The 26,164-nt window shown below is 41.4% G+C and overlaps 4 protein-coding genes across 5 annotated transcripts in view; 1 reads left to right on the top strand and 3 right to left on the bottom strand.

Annotated features, from left to right (window-relative positions):
* Positions 1-310: 310 nt before the first annotated feature.
* On the bottom strand, positions 311-4,477 carry LOC115399804 (NFU1 iron-sulfur cluster scaffold homolog, mitochondrial). The gene is made up of 8 exons (XM_030107373.1): positions 4,361-4,477; positions 3,806-3,897; positions 2,966-3,101; positions 2,168-2,234; positions 1,969-2,080; positions 1,828-1,891; positions 1,433-1,607; positions 311-921 (listed from the first exon to the last, which is right to left on the bottom strand). The coding sequence occupies exons 1-8, from the start codon at positions 4,423-4,425 to the stop codon at positions 853-855; spliced, it is 780 nt and encodes a 259-aa protein (XP_029963233.1). The 5' UTR covers positions 4,426-4,477; the 3' UTR covers positions 311-852.
* A 1,115-nt stretch (positions 4,478-5,592) lies between these two features.
* Positions 5,593-11,016, top strand: LOC115399146 (transmembrane protein 150A). Of its 2 annotated transcripts, XM_030106369.1 has the most exons (8): positions 5,593-5,824; positions 5,994-6,060; positions 6,943-6,990; positions 7,079-7,147; positions 7,230-7,297; positions 7,372-7,502; positions 7,767-7,944; positions 8,864-9,057. In XM_030106369.1, exons 2-8 carry the CDS (start codon positions 5,996-5,998, stop codon positions 9,055-9,057), a joined length of 753 nt encoding a protein of 250 aa, XP_029962229.1. In that variant the 5' UTR covers positions 5,593-5,824; positions 5,994-5,995. The 2 variants fall into 2 exon arrangements, with proteins under 2 accessions (XP_029962229.1, XP_029962228.1); XM_030106368.1 differs by lacking the exon at positions 5,593-5,824 and having other exon boundaries at positions 5,996-6,060; positions 8,864-11,016.
* eif4e1c (eukaryotic translation initiation factor 4E family member 1c) lies at positions 10,884-18,153 on the bottom strand. The gene is made up of 7 exons (XM_030106370.1): positions 18,093-18,153; positions 16,037-16,122; positions 13,154-13,249; positions 12,457-12,520; positions 12,206-12,319; positions 11,953-12,092; positions 10,884-11,822 (listed from the first exon to the last, which is right to left on the bottom strand). The coding sequence occupies exons 1-7, from the start codon at positions 18,108-18,110 to the stop codon at positions 11,708-11,710; spliced, it is 633 nt and encodes a 210-aa protein (XP_029962230.1). The 5' UTR covers positions 18,111-18,153; the 3' UTR covers positions 10,884-11,707.
* A 2,306-nt stretch (positions 18,154-20,459) lies between these two features.
* Positions 20,460-26,164, bottom strand: part of tet1 (tet methylcytosine dioxygenase 1) — a 31,716-nt gene continuing 26,011 nt past the window's right edge. The window contains exons 8-12 of the mRNA XM_030106354.1: positions 26,043-26,132; positions 25,771-25,908; positions 25,479-25,655; positions 23,894-24,038; positions 20,460-23,812 (exon numbers count right to left, since the gene is read on the bottom strand). Coding sequence (XP_029962214.1) covers positions 22,749-23,812; positions 23,894-24,038; positions 25,479-25,655; positions 25,771-25,908; positions 26,043-26,132 — 1,614 coding nt within the window. The 3' untranslated portion in view covers positions 20,460-22,748. The remainder of the gene's footprint in view (positions 23,813-23,893; positions 24,039-25,478; positions 25,656-25,770; positions 25,909-26,042; positions 26,133-26,164) is intronic.

The raw sequence follows: 26,164 nt of genomic DNA, 5'->3' as shown, positions 1-26,164 counted from the left end.
TTTAAAAAATGTAAATGGTAAAATACATCTGATTTTGGTACTATTTTCTTCCTACAAATCAGGGAGTTGCATGATCTTCTCTGAAGCCTATAGTCATTCTTAGTTCTACTAGAAAAATGTGTTTATGGTTAGTTTCAGGGAATATTCTACAGATTGCTGCTTGTTTTTTTCTCTGTGTAAAGGACAGCAACCCACAATTTAAGCATGTGCCTGCATGCATGGCCCATTTTTCTCATAGCAGGAAAAAACAAAAGATGTGCAAAGTGTGACAAAAATGATTAAATCATGTCCTCTGCAACAAAGGTGAACTTCAAACCTTTAATGTGATCATTATTTTTTGTGACGTAGAATACATAAATACACAAGCGTTCTTCTTGAATAATTACAGCTTTTGTGACTTTATTTTCATGGATGATGCTGTGACAAGAAAAGCAGTTCAGCAGCAACGACTTGAAGACTTCATCAGACCTTCAGCCTGCATGACCACACACAATGACAGAAACCTCCACATGTTAAGAAAATATCCTTTAAAAATATACAGTATTTTAAAGAAATAAATACAACACAACATCTAAAGTGATCACAGCAGAATATTATTGTTTTCGCAGAAAATAGTGACTGAATCATTTATGGTACAGTATATCAGCTTTCCTTTGTAACAGAGGCAGACACTTCGCACAAGATTAACCTCTTGGGAGCACAAATTATGCAAACAATATATATTATCAGGAGGGGAAAAAAAATACAATCTCCATTCTTATCACATCGAATGGTAATTTCTTGGAATCGAGCATGGCTCTGTGTACACAGTGTATTTCTTCTGTGGAAGCTCGTGCGTGTGTTGGTCCGCGTTCAGTCTTGTAATTTGCGTTCAAGTTCTGAGAAAACTTTCGCATTGATTTCATCCACTTCATCCTCCACCTGGTGAAAAAGATAAATATTAGTTCTGATATAAACTTGAGAGCTTTTAACTTAATACTTTTCATTGTAACAAAAACTTGGTCTTGCAATTATTTGTAGGAGCAAGTGTTACAAGTGGTTGTTAAACATTTATGAAGTATTTCTGAACTTCAAACCAGTAAAACGAAATACCACAGCATTCTGAGAAAAAACTGAAATCTCCAGCAAAATAATGTAAAACTGATCAAAGTTCCACATAAATCTTCATCTATAGCTAAATCAAACCATATTTTGGCTTTCGCCACCATTTTCTGATACAAAACCATGTATTATTTACAAAAATGCACACTAAATATTACTACATTTTTAAAAATCAAATGATATGGATCAGCCAAGTGGTGTTTTTTTTTTTTTTGAACCGATATTTTTGTACTTCTTCTTGGTTAAGAAGAAAACTAAGTAATGTACAAATTAACAATAATTTTCACATAAAAAAAAAAATATCTTGACTCAGCTAAGAAAACAGAATTACCTGTTCCACCCCATCCACCTCAGGGATATAAAACTGCATCATGTTCTGGATGCCGTTCCTCAGGGTGACAGTGGAGCTGGGACATCCTGTGCAGGAACCAACCAGCTTCAGCTTGACTGTGCCGTTCTCAAAGCCCTTAAAGATGACGTCTCCGCCATCTTCCTGCACCGTAGGTCTGGTGAGTCAAAGGATCCGCGTCAGTTTGTACAGAACAAAGCAGCACACAGAGCAGATTAAGACTGTTATCTTTGCACGGCTATGGCTGCCTACACTATCAACATCTGAATAAAGAAACATAAAGGAGAGCGATTAGGATGATTCAGAAGCTGAGCGCTGCCGGATGCAGCACAGTGCAGTTCTTATCTAAATCTCTCTGAAAGGGAGAAGTTTTGTACCTGATTCTGGTGTCCAGGAGCTCCTTGATCATCGACACTATCTCATCATCATCTTCAGAAAGACCTACAGCAAGGAAATGTCAAGTGTAATTCAGCTGGTACATTATCAATTTCATTTAGTGCATACTGTCACACACTTACTGCTTTCATGGTGCACCGCCCCTGTTGTTATTGGTTCACCGCTCTCAAAAAACTTAGCAATGGCGTCCAAAGCGTGGCGCTTAATGTCCGTCCACTCCACATCCTCATCTGCCTGTCACGGGAGCGAGTCGTGTGTGTTATCTCTCCAAACAGCAACAATCAAATAGAGATGATCTGTGAGAGAACATTCAATACTTACTTTAGTCACCGTGATGAAGTCCGGACCGAAAAACACACTTTTCACTCCTTCGATTTCAAACAGGTCCCTGAAAGAAACAGTTCATAATACCATTGTTCAAGGAAAATTAAAAACAACCTGTCATCGTGATGTTGTGTGTAGTGAGTGTAACATGGATTCAAAACCAGATGAAATGAATTGAAAAAGAAAATCATCTACCCAACAACCTCATGCAACCAATTACTTTTATTTCACAAAACTAGAAGTGCCTGAATGCAAATCTGAATTGAGCCCCAGTCGCATTATCTGCATGCACTCTGCATCACTGTCAGAAACTAAATATGGACATTAAACCAATCCAATTAATATTATTATGGAAAATCAGGCTGTTACAAGCTGAACTATTCAACACAAGTTCATATACTTTGTTTACTGAAGCCTTTGTCACGTGACATTGATAAGAGTTCTGAGTTGCCAGTGTCTCATGTGTTTGTGATGAATACAGGAGAAAACATATCAACTGACCTTTTGCTTCTTGTTTTTTACACCATGTTTTCAAAACAAGAAACTTATCTTGTTTTACCGAGAATCTCTTGTTTGGCCAGGACACTCTTGTAAAATAGCTTTTTAATTCCAATGCTGCTGTCCTGGCTAAATACAGTCTAATAAAATATTTGAAATAAAAAACACACTTAAGCACGAGTCCACAAGTGAAGATGATATTTACCTCATAATGTCTGGAAACATGCTTAAAAAAGTTGTTGGGAAAAAAAACAAACTAGAAACAGTTTTTCGACAGTGGGGGAGCAGACACACAACCTGGCTAAAGATGAACACCCAGCTGAAGTTGGAGAAGGGAAGTCGAGCGTCCCACTTCCCAGGACGGCTTTTCCAGGGAGAAACTTCAAGCTTCGTGGGTTTGGAGTGTCTTGAGTCTGGATGGAGAGGTGTCTTACTGAAAGATGTAATACAAAACAACTGCTCAATAGAGTTGTACGTTTTCTTTATTATCTATATGTTGATGTTCTCTTGCTACCATGCTCCATTAACCTAAAATTCAGTAACATATTTCTGTATTTTTAGCAGATATACTTCATTTGAGAGTTTATTGACAATTAATTCCTCCTGTTGGCCCAGTGGGTTAAGTTTTTTACCTTGAATGTGGAAGACCCAGTTTCCAATCCCAGTACAGGTGCAAGTGGCAATTGCTTACTGAAGTGATCATGTTAATAGTTTCAAACTAAAAACATAATTGTTAATTTATAATTATTTGAGCAATAATATCATTTGGCCAACAGTGGTTAAAACTTATATTTATATATGTATTTATATGCTCAACTTTTGAAATAGAAATCAATGTATATTACAGTATAAGGCTGAATTTTTTGGTTGCTGATTTTTCACTCCCTGTGACATTTAGGGTTTAATTGGTTGTTTCATAGTTAACTTTCTACTTCACTGATTATCCAAAAAAGGCTTAACACATTCGATTTCTAAACTACAACACATTTCAAAGCATCAGGCAACAGTTTTAAATAAGAACTTGAAACACAATAAGTGATACTGATTTATACTGGCTGTGATCTGACTTGGTCTCCTGGCTCTGCTGCAGTGTTAAATTGGGATGAGGGGCCGGGGCATGTCGTGGTGTTTTCTTACCGGGGAAGTGTGTGTTTGCCCCGGGATGAACTCCTCGGAAGCTCGGGGTCGTGGACTGCAGGCGGTATGAACCTCTGCTCTTCTCTGGAAATCTGACAACACGCAGAGGGTTAGAGCACCTCTCAACACGAACGGAGGATATAAAAACGACTGTCTTTTGGCACATATGAGGACAAAGTAGATAAATGAAAGGGGGGCTGTTAGCTCTGTGTTTCAATTAAGACCATTAATGAGTCGACAGTTAATCAGTGTACTCATCAAGCTGAGATTACGGCTAGATCACTGACACATAAAGCTTAAAATGATTCAAGGAGAAAATGAAAAGGTGGCTTTCTTCAGTATTTCCACTCTCATATGGACGAGTAAGACCGAATTAGAGACACGTCTTCACTCTGTCGCAGTTAGCCGGCTAGGCTGCTAGCTTCGCTGAATTGATCGTCTTAAGTCACGAGCCACGGCGCCACGTTGATGCTCCGCACGAAGACCACTGCCGGACAGTTCGCGAGCGCACAGCTTCCACGAAAACAGTCTGACACTTCTGAAAATGGTTCTCACCTAAATTGAGTCGTATTTCTCGCCCGTAACAACTGGTGGAGACCCCATCTCATGCGCGCCGCCATTTTGTTTGTTTTGAAAAAGAGGACCTCCAGCGGCAGGAGGCGCGCGCTCCAGCTCAGGACCCCGCTCTGTTCTAATCTGATCTGAGCGCGCTCCCGACGAGGACCCCACTCTTATCATCACCAGTAACAATAACAAAGTGAACTAATGTTGGTTATCAGCTGCTGTTTCAGACAAAGCTCGAAACTCCAGGCGCAATCTCAGAGTTTCTGTCAGCAGGATCGCTCACTGAAGAGATGATGAACAAATACATTGAAAAAAAATGTATAAAATTTATACTATAATGTTCTATTATATTGTCTAAAATTGGCCAATAAAAGCAATGGCCCCATTGGTTATAGTCTGAAGCCCTTAAAACGCCCCGATTCCTGATCGTGGACCCCATCTTTGACCTCTGACCTTTGATTATAGTGACTCAGTCCAAAAACATGTATGTTCCGGTAATCAGTGTCTAACCTGTCTGTCGGTTAGCCCCATGTTGAACTGGTGAGTCTTTTGACTATCATTTCCTGAGATTAGCTCCAGGCATTCAGAGCAGATATGGAAGTTGAATGAATGGACAGATTTCTTTTTAAATCTTTATTGTTATTATTTTGTTCTGTCTTTGTTTGAGTCTTATATTCATCAGGATTGCATTTCCTCCGGACAAGCAGATTTCGATATATCTCATTTTGATATCAATTTGTCTTTTTGTGTCTTTTTTTGGTGTTGTTTTTTTAATGCCTTCTACCTGAACCTCCTCTATCCACAGACACAATAGCAGCTGTGGAAGATGAAGTTACTTTTAGCCTTCTTGGACAGTCATAAGACAATTTAATAACCTTTGCTTACAAATAAAAGCCTTGATAAATCTCATAGAGGTTATATTTCAGTCAGTGGGGGAGTATAAATGACAAAACCTCAAACTTTGCTGCGGTAAATATGCTTAGTTCCGATCCACCACTGAATAACTGGAAGAAGAAGAAGCAAACATGTTTCTGGAAGTATTCAAAGCATGCCTTACATAACAGTCCCAGCCGTTTTTCAACCTCAGATTTTTCTAAAGTATTTTCCAAAACCCAAGTCTGTGCACACATGCAAAACATTTACTCTGTGGAGTTTATATTTCACTTCCAGATCAACACACTCTGCAGCTGTGGGCTTTACGATGGAGCATGGAGGTGAGTGTGGAATGATGATATGGATGGAATGAGACGAACAGTGTCTGAGCGTCAAGAAGGCCAGCCCCGTGTTTGCCAACATGTGTTCTGACAGAGTGAGGTGGTGCTCCAGAGGAGTGGCGAAGCCAGACTGAAGGAGGCTCCCATAAAAGCAAGGCTGCACTCCAGATGGTGCAAGACTAAACTAACTGTAACGGCGTAGCGCTTTGCTTGAAGGACTTGTACTTTTATATCGTTTAAGGTTTGGACCACTCTTGTTTTTCTTTCAGTTCTTTTCTTGTGTAAATATGAAGCTGGCTTCGTGACAAATCTACAAAGCCCTCAGGATGTGTACCGCTGACTGTTTTTAAGACACCTGGATTTCAGGAATCCCGGTTTTTAACTTGTTGCTGGTTTTCATCAAAACGCAGACATGGTGCTCTGGATCATTTTCCCTATCTCCCTCTCCCTGGTGTCCTTCATTGGAACGTGGAGTGTGTAAGTTTCTCACAGACTGTCTTGTTTCCTTGTGTCTTCACATCCTGGTTGAAGTCTGATGAGCCATCAGAGAGGCTTTTTGTAATCCCAACGCTCTCCGTGTGTTTGCTCTCTCATAAAACGCCACGTTTGCAGCTTGTTGTTGACCTTGTGAATGTTAATCTGTGTTTAGGTGCAGGTTTTCATCAAAGTTACTCACACCAGGTTTGATTAACCCTGGTCATGTGTTAATCAGGTTTTCCTCCCAGAGACACCAGTCAGCAGTTATAGAAACACATCTGAACAACATCATGACGATCAACAGTAGAATTTGATGTTTTCTCAATAGTTCAGGTTCCTGGAAATCGGCTTCACTTAATCCCTAACTGGTCACATAGTACAGAGATTATGTCGTCTCTACTTTTGTTTTAGCACCACAACGGTGTTGAAAATGAGTGTTCAAAGTGTTACATACCTGAAATATGTGATCAGTCTAGTTCTGTCTGCTGCCAGGTGTTCACACTGGAACATCAAGAAGAGCCAAAAGACAAGCTTACTGGAAAATGCGTGTAATGAGTGCAATCAAGCTCTGGTAAACAATGGTGAATGTAACTGCTTTATCCAGGGTTCTTCTGGTAGTAATTTTGACGTAGTTGGATGTTTTTCTTTTGACGACACACATGATTATTCCCAATCACCGGTGAGTCACAGTGAGTCGTAATAACATCACCGATCGAAAATTCAGGTGTACTAAATCACAACAGGTCGATCAGAGGTTCAGTGCAATGCGGTGATTGTCGCTGGAAAAAATTTTATACAGACAAAAAGAGAAAAAATCATCCTTGTAAAAAGAGACACAATCCAACCAGAGACATCAGTTCTGAAGGTGTTTCATTTTCCCAGATATGGCCTGGCATACTCCCACCATCACGTGTGCTCCCTCAGCGACTGGTAAGTTTTTAACCTCCTTATTTTAACCACAAACACTTAAATGAAGTTGGATTTTCCCAAAACAAAAATATGATTGATCTCCTATCAGGGGTGGCGTCAACCACTCATACTGCAAAAGAAATCAGTCCACTGGATGCTGTTTGGTTCCCACTATAAGGTAAAACACAATCTAATGACACATTCTCTTATTGGAATGAAACGCAGAGGTGTAATACACCGAATAAATAATGTGATTTCAGTTCGAGTGGGATAAACGCACCGGAAAATTCACTGTTTACGGCGACAATCAACGCTGGATCATTCCTGTGTGAGTTTACAAGCTGAACACATGATTGATATCGGACACGACGTGTGAGCACTCAACGCTGATCTCCTTTTCAGTTCTGCTGTTCTGCTTCTTCCACCACGCACACATCATGGAGAAACACGCTTGTCATTCAATGATGAGCAGGACCGCGCTGGTCTTTGGTGTGGTGGCGGCCTTGGGGGCGTTTGCAGCTGGAAACTGTAATGTGAGTATGGCACTGTTAAAAGGCAGTGCAAATCAATGAACAGTTTGGTGGATTAGTGTTATTAAATTGTTTCCATATTATCTAGTATGTATATAAGTGACAGAGAACAGAATGCAGAACATGTTCTCCAAGTTTCTATTTTAAATCACATTTTCACTGAGTGTAAACTGTGAGGAGAAAAATGAGAGAAAACTGGGGTCCAGACCCACCTGTTCCCTCATGAATTCCACCAGTTGTGTTTGAAACCCTGCTTGCCGTCCACAGCCGGGGTACCTGGCCCTCCTTCACTACCTGGGAGCGGCGGTCAGTTTCCTGTGCATCTGCTTCTACACCACGTTCCTGACCGCGCTGACGGGGAGGTGCGTGCTGTCCGGGTACGAGAGGCTGCTCTACCCGCTGCGCGTCGCCTCCACCGTGCTGCAGATCATCGTCACCATCTGCTGTATCCTCTCTGGAGTCACCTGTATTTCTTCGCGATGCAAGTTTGAAATGTGTTCTCAGTTTTGTGGTTGAGAGAAATACCGCAAAAGGTTTGTTGTTTGGCGAGACATGTTGGCGTGACAGGTTAATCAGAAACGCCGCTGGGATGAGTCTGTGTGTTTGGCAAAGGTTCCTCTGCACTGACGTCCAGGTTATTGTCTACAGCTGCTTCGCAGCAGCGCCGTCCTCCCCTGTCATATTTGATCTGGTCTGCTGAAGTGTTGACAAAGTGGGACCGGCCACAGCTTAATGGAGCAGATAGGGATTAAAGGGAATTTTTAACCACATCAATCTTTAACTTTGCCTTTCCTGGAATCTCACAGCAGTGTTTTTACCACCCAGGCTGTTTCAGAGCATCCATTTTTCTCTCACGGTATTTTTATCCACACGTCAAAGGTCGTGACCTTATTATCTTCCTCTTTGCCGGTTCGGAGTGTGTGCGAGTCAAATCAAAACTGAGATAAGTGTCGACATACTGCATGCACGGACGAGAACATGCAGCTTTGTACTGAGGGATAAGCGACGGTCACCGATGCACGTCTGTAGTAGGAAGATTTGTAACCGCGTTACTGATTTAATTTAACTTTCAGTTTAAAGCAGGATACTGACTGCATCCATTTTGAAGCAGGATGAGGATGATGATGATGATGTGTCGTTTTCAGATAAGACGGTCTTACTGGAAATGAACAATGGTTCAGCTGGTGAAGCAGGTTGTCCTCTGATTGAAAATGTTGGCGGTTCAGTTTTATCTCGTCCTTCCTGATCTGTCACGGGAAGCAATGATGCATCACATGAGTGGAAAAAGGGAAGAATGACAAAGCAGGATTTTTTTTTTTTTGCATTACTAATGTTGCCTGATTCCTTAACCTGAAACCCCTCAGACACCATCTTTTTCGCCCAGCACGAGTACTTCTACGTGCACATGTCGGCCGTGTCCGAGTGGATGCTGAGCATCAACCTGGAGCTGTTCGAGCTCAGCTACGCCGTGGAGTTCGCCTTCTTCTCGTCGTTCATGATCTCCAATCTGCTGAGCAAGCGCGACGAGGAGAAGCCCCTGATGATGAGGCTGTCCTGATATGAGGCCGCCAGGGTCCAGCGGGCGCACACAGGCAGTGTGGAGGGACTGAGTCGGCCGTCGGGGAACACAGTGGCTGGACCATGGCAGGACGACCAATAGTGTTTTTCACAATTCAGATTGTGTTTTCTTTCCACAAAGACATTCATGCAGGCTTATGGATGGCGACTCCATTTTTTCAATCTCTCTCCTTTTTGTTTCCTGAAAATTGGATCATTTTTCTGACTGGCTACAAGTTGAACACTCCATATTTATTCAGACAAACACCCTTATAGGCTACAACAAGTGAACAAAACTTTTTGGACAGAGACTTTTCTCCAGGACACGTGGAAACTGCCAACGCAACAACCCAACCAGTCAACGGGAGGCAGATGAATTATATCGTAAGGTCTTTGTGCTTGGACCTTTTAGTGGTTGTGAGGATATTAAAGTAGGGATTTATCAACAAAAACGCACACAAAAAAACTGAAATTTGAAGGAAAAAAAATGTAAACAACCTTTTTTTTTCCTTCAGATTGAAGGAAGCGCGTTTAGTTTTAGCACGTGATAAAATTATGATTTCACATATTAATATGTCCCATTGTTGTGACTCACAAGAAAGAAAGGCGGCGTTTGAGACACGCCTGGCCCGGCTGCTGTGACGCAACGAGATCCTGTTTGACGGGACGATCAGCACTAACAGACATCAAAGACGTTTATACAGTCTGTTCGCAGCAGAAACACGCGTCACTACCTCAACTGGTCCTGCTGGAGAGCCAGAAACATCCCCGTACAGCCTGATCTGCACAGTGGGTGTTGGCAGTATTGTCTTTATTTACAAGATTTTAGGCAAGGTACGTGTCGTATCTGTGTGTGCATCATGGGACTAAGTATAATGATTTGTGTATATAGCTTTCATAAAGCAAGCCTGAAATCCAAATCTGTTATTTCCCGGGGTGAGGAGTCCAACAGCGACATTATTTTGAGCTAAAATCAGAAGTTTTTTCCTTCAAAGTTCACTTGTTTGTACAGTTTCACCTCCCCACCCCCAAGAAGTTTACTGTGGGCAGGGTAGGATACTTAGCAACCGTCTAAAAATGTTTAAATGAAGTCAGTAACTTCATAAAGAATTGTTTGATAACTGCACCTGTCACCAAGTTGAAGTGAAATGCACTTTGGAACAAGTATTCAGAAAGTTTACAGCAGCTTTTCTCTGGACTTTTTTTTTTTTTAATACATATTTACAATATTTAACAATGTGAAACTTGGTGATGAAATTACAAGTGGCATTCAATGCAATTCACCATTGTCTCTCTGAGTTTTAGCTCATTAGAGTAGATCTGAAACTCCACTATGAGAGACAGACCACAGCCTCATGTTGAGTAAAATTGCTCAACTGTTGCTCAATGTGCGAGCAAGTCAGTGTTTGCTCTGTGACTGTGAAATGTATTCCCAACATTGAAAATATCCTAATACTTTTTTTTTTTTTAAACATCTATGCAATCTTTTCTGTGATGCCATATTTTTTTTTCTTCCACAAAACGAGACAACATGGTTTTGGTTTTAATGCAAAGCACTTAACCTTTACTCGAAAGAAGGTAATATACATCCTGGAATTACAGATAATAAAGATACATTATGAGCAAAATCATTTCACAATGAATATCATCTTTCTTTTGTATCAACCAAGAGAGGAGTGCAACATTATCTACAGTTTGTTAGGAAGTAAACAGAGAGAAGCACACCTAAATCTGTCAGCTTTTTTTTTTTTACTGTATGGTACACTGTAAAAAAAATGTCATCTATATGCAGTAGTTCACAATATTAACCTTATTAACAAAAAATGAAGAAAAAAAAGAGAAAATAAACACGAGTTTCATCGAATCGATGCCTTTAACTAAGTAACTGCAATGCATACATTATAAATAAATGTAAGGGGAAGAAGAAGAAGAAGAAGAAAAAATAAAGTTCAAAAACTACTACAAGCAATATCCCACAATTCCAGCATGGCTGAAACAATAAGTGGCCATAAATCCTAATACGTCGGAGTGTGACAACAGCTTCAACAAACCTTTATGATACTGCAGATTCTTCAAGCTGGTGCATCGGAAAGTTTGACTCATGCTCAACACTTCTCGTTAAATCAAGTTAAAACTGCTGTTAAAATCTGTTCTGTGAGAGGACAATACTTACAATCTTTCTCTGTGAAGTGAAAAACACTTTTTTTTGTAAAGGAGTGAGGAGCCCAGCGTAGGAGGAAGAAGAAGAAGAAAATAGAAAACAAGGCTTTATAGTTAAATTCTCTTATAGCAACTCAAAGCCATTGGGTATTCAATAAGGTTGTTCTCAGCTAAGTTAAGGGAGGGCATTGGGATTAACCACAGAACTCTTCAGCTTTAAAAAGAAATCACGTGTCTTCTTATTCACAAATGACATATCCAGCCAAACACTCGTCTCCTCCTTAATAACTAACTCCGCTTGCTTTGTGTGTGCGTGTGTGTGTGTGTGTGTGTGTGGGGGGGAAGCTCCGGCTGTACACATGACGAAAACTTCTTTGCAATAAAAGGAAAGGACACTACAGTATTTGACAAATCAAAAATTATTGTGATGAAGTAGATTGGTAATTGTTTAAATCTACAGCGGGTTGAAATGAGGGCCGGAGGAGGGGGTTTCAAACGGAGTACATGTTCTTGGTGGTGGAGCCGCTCTTGCTGGACGTGTCGTCGTGTGACTGGTAGCCGAGCATGGCTTTGATGGGGATGTTCAGTCGCTCTTTGTAAAGTTGCCTGGTGGGGAAGAGACACAGAGGAGGCGTGAGCACCGAAGCTGACCGAGTGTCGCCATCTAGTGGCCGGGCAGAACTCGACTGGGCTTGGCTTTGCACATCTGAGAGGAAGGGGAGAGACTCCGGCTTACCCTATCGTCATGATGGCGTCCCTGTTTTGGCAGTTGCTGGTCCAGATGGCTATTTTGTCACCTTTGGGTCTGACGTTGACCACAGCGCCGCACACGTCCTCGCTCGCCTCGTCGAATGACTCACCGACTAAACACAGGAGCTGCAACACACGGGAAATGTGACACCCTGCGTGAGTTACGGCGAGGGAGAGCCTTTTGACGCCTCGGAGTCATTTAACAGGAGCAGAGCAAAAGCTTGCTAAAAAGCTCCAACCGTTTCCATCCAGTAGCGGTCAAGGTCGTTGTGTCTTTGCTGTTTGTTGAGAGTCATCAGCCATCGACCCCCCAGCTTGTTTCGGTCGTCCTCCCACATCGGCTTGATCCCATCCTGGAAGAACAAAAACAAACCCGAGGTGTTCAATTACAGAGCAGTAAGATAACAACACCCGATGATTGATAAAACAACCAACAACACTGCTGACTCATTTTGATTTCTCAAAAATAAATACAATTAAATTAACTTACCTTAAATAAGCAATAATCACAGCCAAAGCCAAGTTTGCTTGGTTGCTGTATGTGGTTGTATAATCTGTAAGAAACCAGAAAGAAACTATTGATTAGCTTGATTTACATGTCAAAGCCACACAGAAATCACATTTACGGAAGCGTTAGTGCCGACATGATAAAACCCCATGGTGGCTGCACGAGTTGAAGAACTGGAGATGTTAACGGTCGCCAGGGAGCTAATGTGGAAAAAGCTTCACTATATGAAGGACATGACGCTTTGAGTCCAGCAGTCTGGCGCTTTAACATGATTACAGGAAACCTGATGTTAGGATGTTTATGGTCACGCTTTCTGTGCAATAATAGATCCAGCTGATACTGAATGGACGAGCCCTGCAGTGCACAGCAAAATGGCTCCGTGAGAATCAGTTACTGCGCCGCCACACAGAGAGAAGTCAGTTGAGGTGTTTTGTTTATCTGATTAGGGCGTGGTTTCAGTTTGAACAGGGGGGCTGGCAGACGCAGCAGAGACCAGGATGTCTCCCTCTGTGCCAGAGCGACGGATGGACAGACAGTAAAGGCTCCTCAGTCTACATGACAGAGTGGGGTCAAATCAATTATTTTGCTTCTGTAACATTTTTAAAAAGCGCTGTGGAAAAAAAAAAAAAAAAAAGGTCTCGATGCCTCCAGCCTCTACACCCTGGTGGAGGAAACTTACGCCCAGAAGTCTTCCACTGTGTCAAACTTGGAAATGAGACGCAGGTTCTCTGTCCAGCTTTTGCTCTTGTCGTTCTTGAAATACCACAGGGCCCATCTGAGGGAGGAAACAACAAGAATTTAAATGTTGCACATGCATTGAACGACTCAGGCATTTCATTTCTTACAAGTTCCTCCATTTGCAAGACCAGAGATGATTTTTGTTTGAGCTAAAAATGAAATCATGAGGTTTCGAAAGAAGCAGAATTAGAAAATGTCTTCAAGCCTCTTGCTTTTGTTGCTTTGAAATGAAAAACGAACACAGTCATAAGAACAGATATACATTCAGTTTCACAGCAGAATCCCTACAATAGCATTTGTGTCGATGCAAAAGAAAGAGGCGGCCATCACTAGCTCTACAAATGCAGCCTTTGTTTACGACTGCTGTTATTCTTTCATCTATTCCCTGGAGGGGTGGGATGAGCAGGGGAGGGCAGCAAGAGGACATTAGCTGAACCCTGTGACCCCCCCACCCAATCCCGTACTACTGCAGTATCAACTCCACCCATTTGTTGTATACACAGAGTAGCATGATGGAAGACAGAGAATTACCCAACCTTGGCAGGAATGAGAGCACAGAGGCATGATTGATCTGATGAACACATACAGACCGTGCTGCGACTCTATACGTCTTGATGAAGATGATTAAAATAAATAAATATAACAGATACCAGGTAACGATAGGTTTATGGAGAGCTGGGCTCTTCCCACCAGTCTAACGCGCCACAAATCAAATCAAGAAGGCTCTAAAAGCCTAATCCAGTTAACCCGTTACTCAGACGGAGGTGAGGCTCTGCAGTGGAGCAATCGCGGCATTGTGGCGAGCTGCAAAGGCCTGTTTTGAAACACGGACACCAAAGGAGACTAAACAAGAGTGAAGAGGGAAGCGAAAGAGGGCAGCTGCTCCGCGATGCCGATACAGGCTGTGCTACATGTGATGAAGAAAGATCACTGAGAGGACTGCGACTTAATATCAGAAGAAAGAAAATGAGCACCGCTCCTCATTAATGTATTTCCAAAAACTATACTGGGATTCATGTTGAAAATCCTTCATAAGAGAGAGAAGTAATCAAAGAGATTTTTTCATACAGTTATTCACTAATACATTGCTAAGGCCAGATTCTTCTGTACATCACTTAACTCCATCTTCAACCAGACGGAACTGACCAGGCCAGGCCACACTAATAAAAGCACAATATCAATTTTGGAAAAATATCAAATTATTAATGTTATGAAAAAAACTAGGGAATTCCTTCTCTAAATATTCCACATTCTTACCGAGAAAAAAAAATAGCAGTGCAAACACAAGCACAATTTTCTTTGGCCAATTCCCTGCAACCTAGTTCAGACTTGCATCCATTTTCTAAACAAATTTACAAAAACTAAACCTTCTTTTCCTCTCTTTAGGCAGCTGCTGGTTTCTGTTACCACCGATGCCGTATGAAAATCCTGCTGCCTGACCTGAAACTTTAAAGTGTCTGATTGTGTTACAGTGAAGTAACGGAGCTGCCCAGCCTGTTCAGATCCATCTGTGGAGTTACACGCCTCAGACCAGGGGCACACTCTCAATCAGACACATTACACATGATGTCTCGTCTCTGTGGAGCAATTTCTGCTGGTTGTTTTTAACATATCATTGATATCAGTGCTATCTAGTGTTTTTTTAATCACTAAAAACTTGCAGGATGTATAGATTTTTTTTGTTTATACTAACATTTAGAAGAGATCATCTTTATTACTCAGAAAGGAACCTGCAAACGCACAAGTTTCTATATAAATCTATTTGCAACAAATATATTAAAAAAAATTCCAGATGAATCAAAAGTCGTCTACCTCCTTCCAGGCAGAAGTAAATGTAAAGAGAGTCAGGGAGGAAAGAGAAGTAACAAACTGAAATGTGACTAGTTAGGGGGGGGGGGGTTTCAGCAGGACACAAAGCCTGCCCCCAGCTTGTTCAGAATGAGAGGACAGTGCAGGTCAGGCTGACTGAAGCAGCAGATAAGGACAACCTTCACCTCTGAAGCTGAGCTGAACCAGCAGAATGACCTAGAAGAGACTTATTGAATGAACTATTCAGCCTCTCCCTAACTGACCACACAATGCTCTTGAATAGGTCATCACTACCAAAGAAACACGATAACACTTCTAAAAGGACAATAGGGAACAACAATTTAGTCCAGCACTTGTGTTTCCACCCTGAACACCACCTGCATCATACCGCATACTGAAATATTTCGGTTCACACTAGGAATGAGCTCAGAAACAGATTAACTGAGAAGTCAGATCAGCAAGGTGTCTGTGACTAAGCATGCATCGTGTGAGTCATGAAAACACCACTTTGACTCATAACCAGCATTCCCCACTCAAGCACTGAAAGCAACGCCAAGTTAAAATATCCCAAACCAGGAGCAAACATTGTGAAATCAGTCCTTGACCTTTTTGTTTGAGGCCAAAGGTCAGGAGACAGAGAGATGACTGCTCAAACATCAGGAAGACGAAACAGACAGGAATTCAACATTGAGAAAAGTGAAAGAAATGTTTTAACACCTTTTCTTACATTCTGCGTTTAACTGATTGCCTCATTGAAACACTGAAATAGTTCCAGTTCAATATTTCTGCCACGTTGGAGCCATTATAAATTTGTGTTTCTGCCACAAGCAAAATTGAGCATAAACATATTTCAGACCTGTGTACCCTCATAAGAACATGTATTATTGAGCAGCTGCATGTTTTGCAACAAAAGCTGTAAAACATCCCTTGATAATTTGCATCAAGAAAATGGAGTTTGGGAAACAGAAACAACCGTTTTCAGTATTATGCCAAACTAAGCAGCTGCTGGTCTCACCTGTTTTGCAAAGGGTGTTTGATATACTGCTCGGGATTCGCAACAACTTGACTTTCAGCCTGTTGATCTTCAGTTTCGGGTGCTTTCTGGGGGGACAAGACACACAAAGAGATCACATGCCGGGTCACGCCGAATACAAAAGGCACTTAACGCAGAATCTCATCAATGCAGGACCAATGATTACATCAGAAAACACAAAGATTAAAGAAACTTCACCCAGCAGGGGTTTAACCAAGGCTTGATGAGGAATTATAGTTGTAAATGTTGCTATTGTTCAGCTTAAACTAAAAAATGAAACTACAATCATCACTACAAGTAGGTGATAGTTTCCCAACTCCAAAAAGCTCTTCCTACCACTGTAAAGAAACCCAAGATCAAACTGATAAGAGTCACTTTATCCTGCTAGTGATGTACATTGAGAAAGTGAACACGCCCAAATCATGAAGTTTACTCTGCCGGCTTCTCGCAGGAGGAAACACAGCCCAAGGTGCAGAACAGCCAGGCTTTGCAACAGGCATACCTCAGGCCATTAACCTTCTGAACTGTAAATAGTCTGGAGTCTGTTGTCGGATTCGAGGATGATGCAATATCCAGTGTGATATCAGGACAATAATCCATTGTAGTGTTCGGTTTGCTGTTAATACTTTTTTTTTGTTGTTGTTACAGTTTTGTCCTGTCAATTATCCAGACTAATATGTTGGAAGGGAGTATCAGGAATGCACAGTGTTAGTGTCAACTCTCTTGATCAATGTTAATTCAAACCTGACACATTTTTACCTAATTGCTGACCAAATCATATCAACCCCATGGGGGATTAAATGCATTTTGTCTGTTTGCTGATGGTTGCCCACTTTGCTTCTTAACCTGCTCACATGATGCATCTATCTAAATTGAAATCTTTTTAATGCAACTAAATGTAAAAGTATGACAAGGGTTTAATTTCTGATAATGTCTTGACAAAATCTGCAACGCTATTTGAAAATTGGGTGAAACAATCAAGCACACAAAGAGAATGTTCGCCTGTATATTGTTCAAAAGCTGACAAAACTTTAATTGTTATTTAACGCTTTTTCTTTCGATTTTACAGGGTAAATGTAAAACTACAATCTAATGATTATATATCTGATGACTTCATGGGTCTGGATAATTCCAGTAAAGATCACGTGACCTTTTCGTGGTTATGTCGCTGCATTTTGTCTACAATGCCAGGAATCTGTAAATCAATGGTGGAGCTACTAATACATGCTCGAACCCATGCCGACAGCTTATAAAACAAGCAGTGAGGAACTATTCAGTCCGGGCATTCCCCACCATTTTTGTTACAAAAACGTCATCTGGATCTCTGCTGAAGCATATTATTAACGTCCCCCAAGCCTAAAACTTAACCACTACCAGAATGATGGCCTGGATAGACTTGCATTTCTCTATTAATCATTGGCTTTTGTCAGGAAAATACCAACCATGAAACAGTCCTCACATTTTTAACGCCATATAAAATAGCAGCATTAGTTTGGTGGGATATCAACCTCTGGCTTTATAAGGTCGACAGATTATTACACACGACAAGTAAAATTGAACAGCTAGCTGTAGGAGGTTGGAAAGGAATGGGAAATTCAACCGAAGGTAACTTTACTGTAGCATTGGTAAGACGTGCTAGGCTAGCTAAAAGCTAGATACACACGTGCCCAATTTGTCAGCTAAATTATCAACGTTACATCAGTGAGAGCGTTTAAACGTGCGACCGGACGGTCAAAAACACTCCCAGATGTTGGCTCTAACAGCAAAGTGGATTAAAACAGTCGGCGATTGTAGTTTGAATGAACGACGTCCAGTGAGTCCCTCCCAGTCGCTGCCTCATCCATCACATTGCTGTGCATGCTAACGCTAATCCACGCCAACATCTGTGGACTCAAACACGCTCGTTTCCCAAAAAATACAAGGCGCAACTAAAACAAAGCGCGGCAATGCAACCGCGTCGGTACATAAAGCGACGACCCAGCCCGCCTTTTCCGTGAATATTACTCGCATTTTCCCGGCTGTCTCTTGTCTCTCTTACCGGCTCCGATGTCGCCATCTTGACGGTAAGAAACGATCTGCTCGTGCGGCGCTCTGCGTCACTACAGCCACTCACACTGCTACGGAAGCCGCGCGGGGACTGCGAGAGGCGGAGCGACCAGGGAAACACACAGCCTCACCCCGATCAGGTATGTAACCAGGTTTTCACTACTCAGCAGTGTGTTGATGCAATCATTTTGAATGAATTGTACATTAATGATTTAATCAATTAATGTTAACATATTGCCAAAAATATTATTCTGTCACTTGTATTTTAATTATTTTTTGTTATGATCTTTTCCTCTAATGTTGTATTAAAAGTGAAGCATATGTTAGATATTTTCATCAAAATAAAAATATCAAATAGAAAAATAAGTATTTACCAAAGTCATTGCATTAGTAGACTTGAAGAATAAGTGACTATTAGTACAAGTGGTGGTATTTCACGTTCAAGCAGATAAAATCACTGAAACAACGCAAAACAATCATTGAACTCAGTAGTTCGAGTGGCTGACTTTCAGCTAATATTAGCAAAAACTGATTGTAGCTTTAAATTAAGGTTTATATTTTTGATTTTGCAAATCGAAGAGCTTGGAGGATTGTTTCAGGAAGATTCCATCAATATAACATGGTTAAATATCAGAGTTATTGTGAAGCTAGATTGAAAAATATATATGCCTGCAGGATGTATATATTGAAAAATTAGTCTGAGTTTGTTCATAGGCAATTTTGAAATGCTATTTTGGCTGAGATGTAGGCCTACCAACCAGATATGCTTGTGCTCACCTCTGTGCTCAGCATTAGCCCGGAACCCAAACTCATGGATCCGAGATGCTGTCTTTCCTAGTCAAGTGATGTACAGAGTGAGAGGCGCTCCGCAGGTGTGGGGATATTCCCAAGACTCTGGTTTGTTGCCAAAGAGTTGGACTTTGTCCTAGTGAAAAATTAGGGTTGCCTCCTTGCCTCACCTCCTAAAGTTATTGATTGTTGTTTGTGTGTATGTTCTCAATAGCAGCATCTGAACAGGAGTCAGCATTCAACTTGTGTATTTGTTATGGATTGTCTTTAACAAAGGCAAAATTTAAACACAGTGCTCATAACTGCCCCAGCGGTCAGGTCAATGACTGAAATTGTGGTCTTTTCACCTGAGCAGAGATCAAATGTTCTGAACACTTGAGTGAAGAGAGATGCAGAACTGTAAATTGATCACCAGCTGGTTGTGCGTTGGATCAGATGTCAGGGAAAACTGCAAGCCATATCCAGCATGCTCAATTACATAGAGAGTTATGCTGGGAATGGATATCACAGGACTCTGTCTAGAAGAGTTGTAACTCCCACCTCCTTGAGAATGTCTCCTAAGTACCAGAGGAGGTGAGTGAGAGTCTGGAGTTTGTGGATGCTATTCAAGGACACATAGTGGAGCTGCATCCAGACTCTTGGTTGGTGCTTGCCATAGTAGTAACTCGAGGACACAGTGATGTACACCACCAGACTGTTGTTTGGAGTGCCTTTGGACTGGCAGACTGCGGTTATTCCCTGGTCCCTGGCTTGACGCTGGAATGAAGAGGTAGCCCCTTTGTGCCAACTATCAATGTACAGCAGAAACAAGTGGCTGAAATGAGTTTTATGAGCAGGGTGGTAGGCTGTTACAGAGTGAAGAGTTCAGCCATTTGAGAGACTCAAGGTTGAGCCAGTATTAATCTGCACTGAGGAGCCAGGTGAGGTGCATCTGGGCGACTCCGAATTTGGCCCAGGACTCGAATGGATCTTTTGGCTGAAATAGATACATTTATTAAGAACACTGTCATTTTATGGAAGTTTGTCCCTTTGATGCCCACCAACGCCCCTTACTTCAATTGTGTTGCAATTAAAAATGTTATAGGAAAATATTTACACTGTAGAATTGCAATTTTTGATTACAATCTGGGCAATCTCTCATTCAGCTGCACTACCTGCATCCATTATGTTGAATGTGGAAACATATTCCAAGTTACAAGGAAAGCATTAAGTGATTTAAGGTTCTTTAAATTTACAGTTCATATTTTTTAAGTGCAGCAACAATAAAAATGTATCCTCCCATATTGTTAATTTATCATGTTTCATAAATATTAAAAATTAATTTCTCTTTATATGCTTATTTTCAAACAACCCATAGATATATATATTTTTTTTTGAGATGAGAAAACATCTCAGGCATGATTGAATTTCACAAAAACCCCAGAGGAAGTCACTCGGTTACATCCACGTGATCCAAAAGATAACATTACCATCACATTACTAACATCACCTCATAAGGAAATTTATAGACAATGAGCGTCAGAGTAGGAAATACTGAAAAAGAAGGAAGGAAATCATGTCAGGTTCAAAATATAAATATGATTTTATTTCACAATCCTGAAAGAGATCAGCCTTCCGTAAAAGGAATGCTAAATGTAGTCTCTTCTCAAGTCTAAACTGGATATACTTTCAGCAAGTACAGTAATTCAGTTTCAAAATAAGCAAGATCACCCATTGTCAAAACACCATTAGCAATACAGTAAAAACAATGTGGTTCACATACATATTTACACTATTTTTTTTTTTTTTTACTAAGAAAAGTTTATTCAGGTTTTTGAATGCTGGTGCTTATTGTTAGTTCATTGTTGATACAAAAACGCTCAATGTGGAACAAGGTTGTCCCCCACAGTATTTCCAAAGAAACATTTACAATTCTAAGTTTATCACACAACGTTTAAAAATGTTGACTTTCTAAAACCAGTTTACATTCATTTATTTTGCATGTTTGTTGTGGTTCTGGTGAATTGTTGAGTTTTCGTTTTCTGTGGAAGACATTTGAACTCTAGACAGACCTCTGCAGTAATTCGCTTTTTTTTTTTTTTTTTTTTTTTTGCTCTTGTACAGCAAAATGACTCATGAATACATCTCAGTGTGTTGCCATCTCGTAACGATCGAGAGAACTGGTGACCATCGCGGTGAATACATCAGATCAGTGACAGTTCGGGTTTTTAAAAAAAAAGCACCATGCCATCACAACTATGTAAGTAAAGACCCATGTGAAGTCTGAGTGTCCCTTGACAGGTTTTCCTATTAGCACCAAAAGCAAGTGTTCGAAGTTAAAAATTTTTCTACAAAAAAAATGTCGTGCCATCAGTGTTAGTATAAATAGAAGCAAAATTGTTTAATGGGCTGTGCTAAATTTTAAATCGACAGGTTCATAAAAGTCCTGATTCAATGCAACCCCTTTATTCTGACCCTGTATAAACACGAACTGTAAACACAGTCTTCACAGGGGCCGAGCACCCAAAGTTGTCTGAGGCAATTGTCTGAGTGGAATCCGATGTCTGAGTGGTTTTACAACAAAAAACAGAGGAGGAACCGGCATGATTACTCAGCAGTGGCTAACGCAGTTTTGTATCAGAACACAGAGTGGACATGACAGCTGGCAATGTTTAGTGGATGTATCAGACACTTTGTGGTTTCTGTATAAAAACAAGTCTTGTTAGCACCATTAAAATGCAAAGTAAGCTTCTGATTTCCTATAACCACACTTGTTCCCTATAAAAGATTGTTGAATTCCTGTTTCCACATGCTGAACGTACAACTTAAGTGCTGATAATGATGAGCATTGCACCGATGCAGCATTTCGCGATTCCTCGTCGTTTGGAATTTCATTAGATATGTATGCCGTTTCCATTCAAATGAATGAAAAGCAAATATATGCAGAAATACTGTAAAAAAAAAAAAAAAAAAAAAAACGAAAGAAAGAAAGAAAGAAAATAAAACAGGGTTCATGCAGAACTGTCATATATAACTCTGTCTGTACATACATATTCAGGCCGATTGACCGGGACCATTTTCAAGTTAAGTTTAGGAAATTTAAAAAAAAAAAAAGAAAAAAAAAAGTGCTTCTTAATATGTTATACATATCTGTGAATGAAAGACAAATCATCCAGATGAAGTGAAAGTAAAACAAAATAAACTAAAGAAGTACATTTCTTTCCACAACTGTCAGCTAAAGTCAGATGGAGGAAAAGGAAATACACAATGCTACATGTGACAATCTGTAGTTAATATGAGCACATTATCACTCTGGATCTCTACATCATGTGGTGTAATGACTTTTGCTTGACAGAGATTACAGTGAGAATGGCACCGATGAGCCAATGAGAATCGTCTCATGAGAGGAGGACTGTTGGCTTAAAAAAAAAAAAAAGGACCAGCTGTACAGCATAAAAATCTGAGGGTCAACACATGAAGCAGAGTATCATAGAAATCTTGCAGTAAACAGGCGTACACCAGAAATTAAATAGAAATCGTTATGATCATAATAAATAATCACATCTTTTTGTTCTTAATCAGGTATATAAAACCAGTTTTAAAAACGTCTTTAAATGCTTCAAAGCACCATGTCTTTACAATAAAATCCAACACCGAAACTCACAGTTAAAAAGCCAAATAAACTTTGGGTCTTTCTCGTCACTACGAAGACGAAAGACAAAAGTGAACAGATATTGGAAAAAAGCACGATGAAAAACGACATTAAAAAAAAAAAATGAGAGTAGCAGAATGAAGTTGATTGAGGTAAGGCAGAAGCACACAGTGTAGGAGTTTTCTGGGTGTAATGCGTGTGAGTGTGTTTAGGTGCAAAACGTACGGGCTAAGTCCAGCGATTGTAAGGGCCCGTCACCTGAGTGAGGGCGTAAGGAGACACGGTGATCACGCCGTCCCTCGGCAGAGTCCACGCCTGCCGTGTGGGGACGTCCGACATCGTCCTCGTCTCCTCCTTCTCCTCACCCGTGTCCTCCTCCCTTTCCGCCCCTCCCTTGCCGGTCTTCCCGACGCTGTTGCCGGGGCTGCCCTCCAGCCGTAGCCTCTCGGCCTCCTCCTCCCGGTCCCGCTCTCGTTTGGCCATCTTGGCGTCCCACATCGCCATCCCGTGGCCGGGCTCGTTCAGGGACTTGTGCTGGTAAAAGACCAAGGAGATGCGGGTGGGGTGGCTGCGGTTCGGCCGGAGGATAGGGGTGGTGGCGTGGAGTTCCCGTCTGGCGCACTCGATGAGGATGGAGCCGTGCGCCGGTGCCACGGCCACCCCTCCTATTTCGTGGTCCAGAAAGTTGTGCTCGCTGTCTGACCACACCTCCTCCTGTTTGACATCCTCTGTTTCCAGTGGGGGAGTTTGTACTGGGAGAGGCAGGGATGAAACCGAAGAGAGGTCATGAACCCTGACCTCTCCTGTGGCCTCTGCTGCAGGCCCGTGGAGTCCATTGAGTCTGCTGAAGAGGCCTTCAGAGGTAGGCCTGGGCGAGTAGGAGGTGGGAGGGGGAGGATGAGCATTCCCACTGTGGGCCATGCTGCGCAGGGGTGAGCAGTGCGCCTCACTGGGCTCAGCTTTGAAAGGACTGGGGTAGTTACCCAGGGGGTTATGAGGAGGTAAACGTCCCGACAAAGGACTCTGATCGCTGGATGCTGGAGGGAAACCGTTCACGGCATCGCTTATTGTCTTGTAATGGAGAGCCGAGCCGATCTGTCCCGTCTGGTGGCCGGGCAGGCCGTGGTGGTTGGGGCTGAGGACGTCCCTCTGGGGGGTAAACCCTGCCCCGATCGGAGGGTAGCTGCTGTTCGTCTGGTTGTAAGTGCTGGGTTGATTCCTCTCCGGAGGGTACCTTCCAGTGCTGGCAGGCCTTTGTGGTAGTTTGTAAGCATTGTAGTAGCTCTGTGGATCTTTAACAAAAACACACACACATCTTGTTATATTCAACAAATATTTCCAGTGTATATGTTGCCTCAGTTTAGATGAAATACCTTTATTGGGTGTTTCGATTTTTACTTTTCCTGGTGTGAGAGGAGTCAGGCTCATCTTCTTCTCCAGTTTCTCTGCCTGAGCTTTCTGACGGGCTTCCTGCCTCATCTTACGGGCTGATTTCACTGGCTCAGCAAGCAGACGAACCTGATATGGACGAAAATCGCTGCATTAAAACACGATGTGTGGTAAAGTAGTCATAGTTCACACAATGGCCCAGGTGTTTATTTGCTTTGACAGCATCGCTAGTTTATCTACATAGTCAACATTAGAAATGAGAGTTGAAGTTTACCCAAATTCGATCCAGTAATTGTGTGGTAGTGGCAAATAATGCTAGAGTCTGATCAAGAACATGTAAACTTCTCACAGAATAGCCTGCGTCACAAAATCCTTCCATCTGTCTTCTACAAGCAGAAGTGTGTACTTGACTAACTTCTTGGATAATTTGTACACAAAGTTTAAAAGCAATGTGTTTTTTCACTTTTCCTTGAGTACAAGTCTGTAGAGAAAAACATTGATTGGATGCTGAATGCTGCTTGTTACTTTGACTTTTGACTGGGAGCAAAAATAATAAATTCCCTCAATCAAAAAAAGCCACACATTCATGTGAGTGCACATAAACTGTCTGCAGGAGCAGGAAGGAAAAACAACTCAATATCAATAACATTAATTACTGAGTTCCAGAACTGTTGGTTTTGTTCACTGCTTTATAAGCATAATCTGGTTGACCATATTTTTTATTTCTAAAAAAAGAGGACACTTGGTCTGATTTCTAGATATTTAAATGATCCTCAAGATGTACTCAAAGATAACTCACAATTTCAATGTTTTCAGTGTATTTCTCCCGTGCACAGACGGAAGCATCTGTTAAAACTATTATCTTTTTAGAACCAAAAAAACTTAGATAGGTTTCTCAGGGTTGACTCATCATGAGTAATTCTATCTAAAATAGTCTCTCTTGGAAAAACAATGGCACAGATGTAACATAAATCTCTGATTTGCAACAATAATGGAAATAAGAGCTTTTTTGTTGTGTTCTTGGGGGTTTATTAGCATTCGGGCTACTGTGAGCTGAAGCTAACACCAAAAGTAATGTGTGGTTATTAACAGGAACCAGTTAGAGAACAATCTACCACTGACTCTGCTCTCACTACAAGCCAATGGGAGGAGGATGACCTCTGACCCCTTAATGGTCTGCCAGGTGATCACCATACCCTCCTACACCAACCGCAATGCATCACTGTCTCTGACACAGTCACGGACCTTTCTAACTCACAGCTTCAACACTGAGGGGCAACAACAACCAAGAAATAACAAAGAAAATATTCCTGACTGTGTTTACTGTCGAAGCAGCGCAGCACTGATTAAAGCCAGTGGTGCAAGTGTTTTTATTTGTTTTTTTGTTTTTTTTTGATGGGAGAAAAGATGTGTACAAAGCAGCTTGCTGAGAAATATGTTTCAAACAGCATATTGCTGCAGTTTAGAACCAAAACATGGTTAAACTGACACAGAATTCACACAGAAGTCAGTCACTGATAACCATCAAAATGAACCGAAACGATGTAAAAGTTCTACTACTTCACTCACCTCTCGAGGAAAAGCAGACAGAACTTGCAGAGCACCAGTTTGGATTTTGGCCCACTGGCCCTCAACCCTGCCAAATTCATCCCAGTCCGAGATCTTGTAAAGTGGCAGCACGTGGAGCTGCTCATCTTCCGGGATATTACGCACCGCGCGATTATCTTCTTTAGTTAATGTGCAAACCTGAAAAAGCACCAGATATTATCTGTCCAATGCATGAAAAGATCAAACAACGGCGCAAGACATTCAAAAATGAGAAGGGGTGCACAAGCTGTTACTAAGATATGAGCTTGCTTACCACAGTGCTGCCATTATTCATGTTGCTAGTGTCCTTGTGGGCGTGAGCGCAGAAATCAACACAGGCTGTGACCCCGGAGAAAGGACGTCCAGGCTTCCTGCCCAGCCGGCAGTCGCCACCTGCTGTCTCATTTTCCACCTATAAGAGGCGCAAAGACAAAGCAAGAAAAGAGTTTGATTTGTATATATGTTGCTATGGGGAGATGAATGCTGTGCAGTCTGATAGTTTGGTTAAGAATCTTGGAATCAACAGTAACAAAGAATATTCTGTACCTGGTTTTGGTAAGCTTCAGGAGCCAGTCTTTTGTAGAGAGGTGCAAGATCAGTGGCAAGACTCTGAAGATTGTTTTCAATCTTTTCTTCCTAAAAGTGACAGTTTTTGGAGGAGAGAACAA

Source organism: Salarias fasciatus, chromosome 13 (assembly GCF_902148845.1).
Source record: "Salarias fasciatus chromosome 13, fSalaFa1.1, whole genome shotgun sequence".
NCBI lineage: Eukaryota > Metazoa > Chordata > Actinopteri > Blenniiformes > Blenniidae > Salarias > Salarias fasciatus.
Note: the sequence above shows the minus strand (reverse complement) of the source record. Positions and strands in the feature narration are given on the sequence as shown.

Bases quoted from the DNA above. Each gene is read 5' to 3' on its own strand.
- LOC115399146 (XM_030106368.1), top strand. From the start codon at position 5,996: ATGGTGCTCTGGATCATTTTCCCTATCTCCCTCTCCCTGGTGTCCTTC. The intron at 6,061-6,942 runs GTAAGTTTCTCA...TCATTTTCCCAG, and splicing joins TTCATTGGAACGTGGAGTGT to ATATGGCCTGGCATACTCCC. The intron at 6,991-7,078 runs GTAAGTTTTTAA...ATCTCCTATCAG, and splicing joins GTGTGCTCCCTCAGCGACTG to GGGTGGCGTCAACCACTCAT.
- LOC115399804 (XM_030107373.1), bottom strand. From the start codon at position 4,425: ATGGCGGCGCGCATGAGATGGGGTCTCCACCAGTTGTTACGGGCGAGA. The intron at 1,608-1,827 runs GTACAAAACTTC...TTGACTCACCAG, and splicing joins CTCCTGGACACCAGAATCAG to ACCTACGGTGCAGGAAGATG. The intron at 922-1,432 runs GTAATTCTGTTT...CTTTTTCACCAG, and splicing joins AGGTGGATGGGGTGGAACAG to GTGGAGGATGAAGTGGATGA.
- eif4e1c (XM_030106370.1), bottom strand. The intron at 13,250-16,036 runs GTGAGACCAGCA...TTCCTCCCTCAG, and splicing joins AAACACCCTTTGCAAAACAG to ATGGGCCCTGTGGTATTTCA. The intron at 12,521-13,153 runs GTAAGTTTCCTC...GGTTTCTTACAG, and splicing joins ACAGTGGAAGACTTCTGGGC to ATTATACAACCACATACAGC.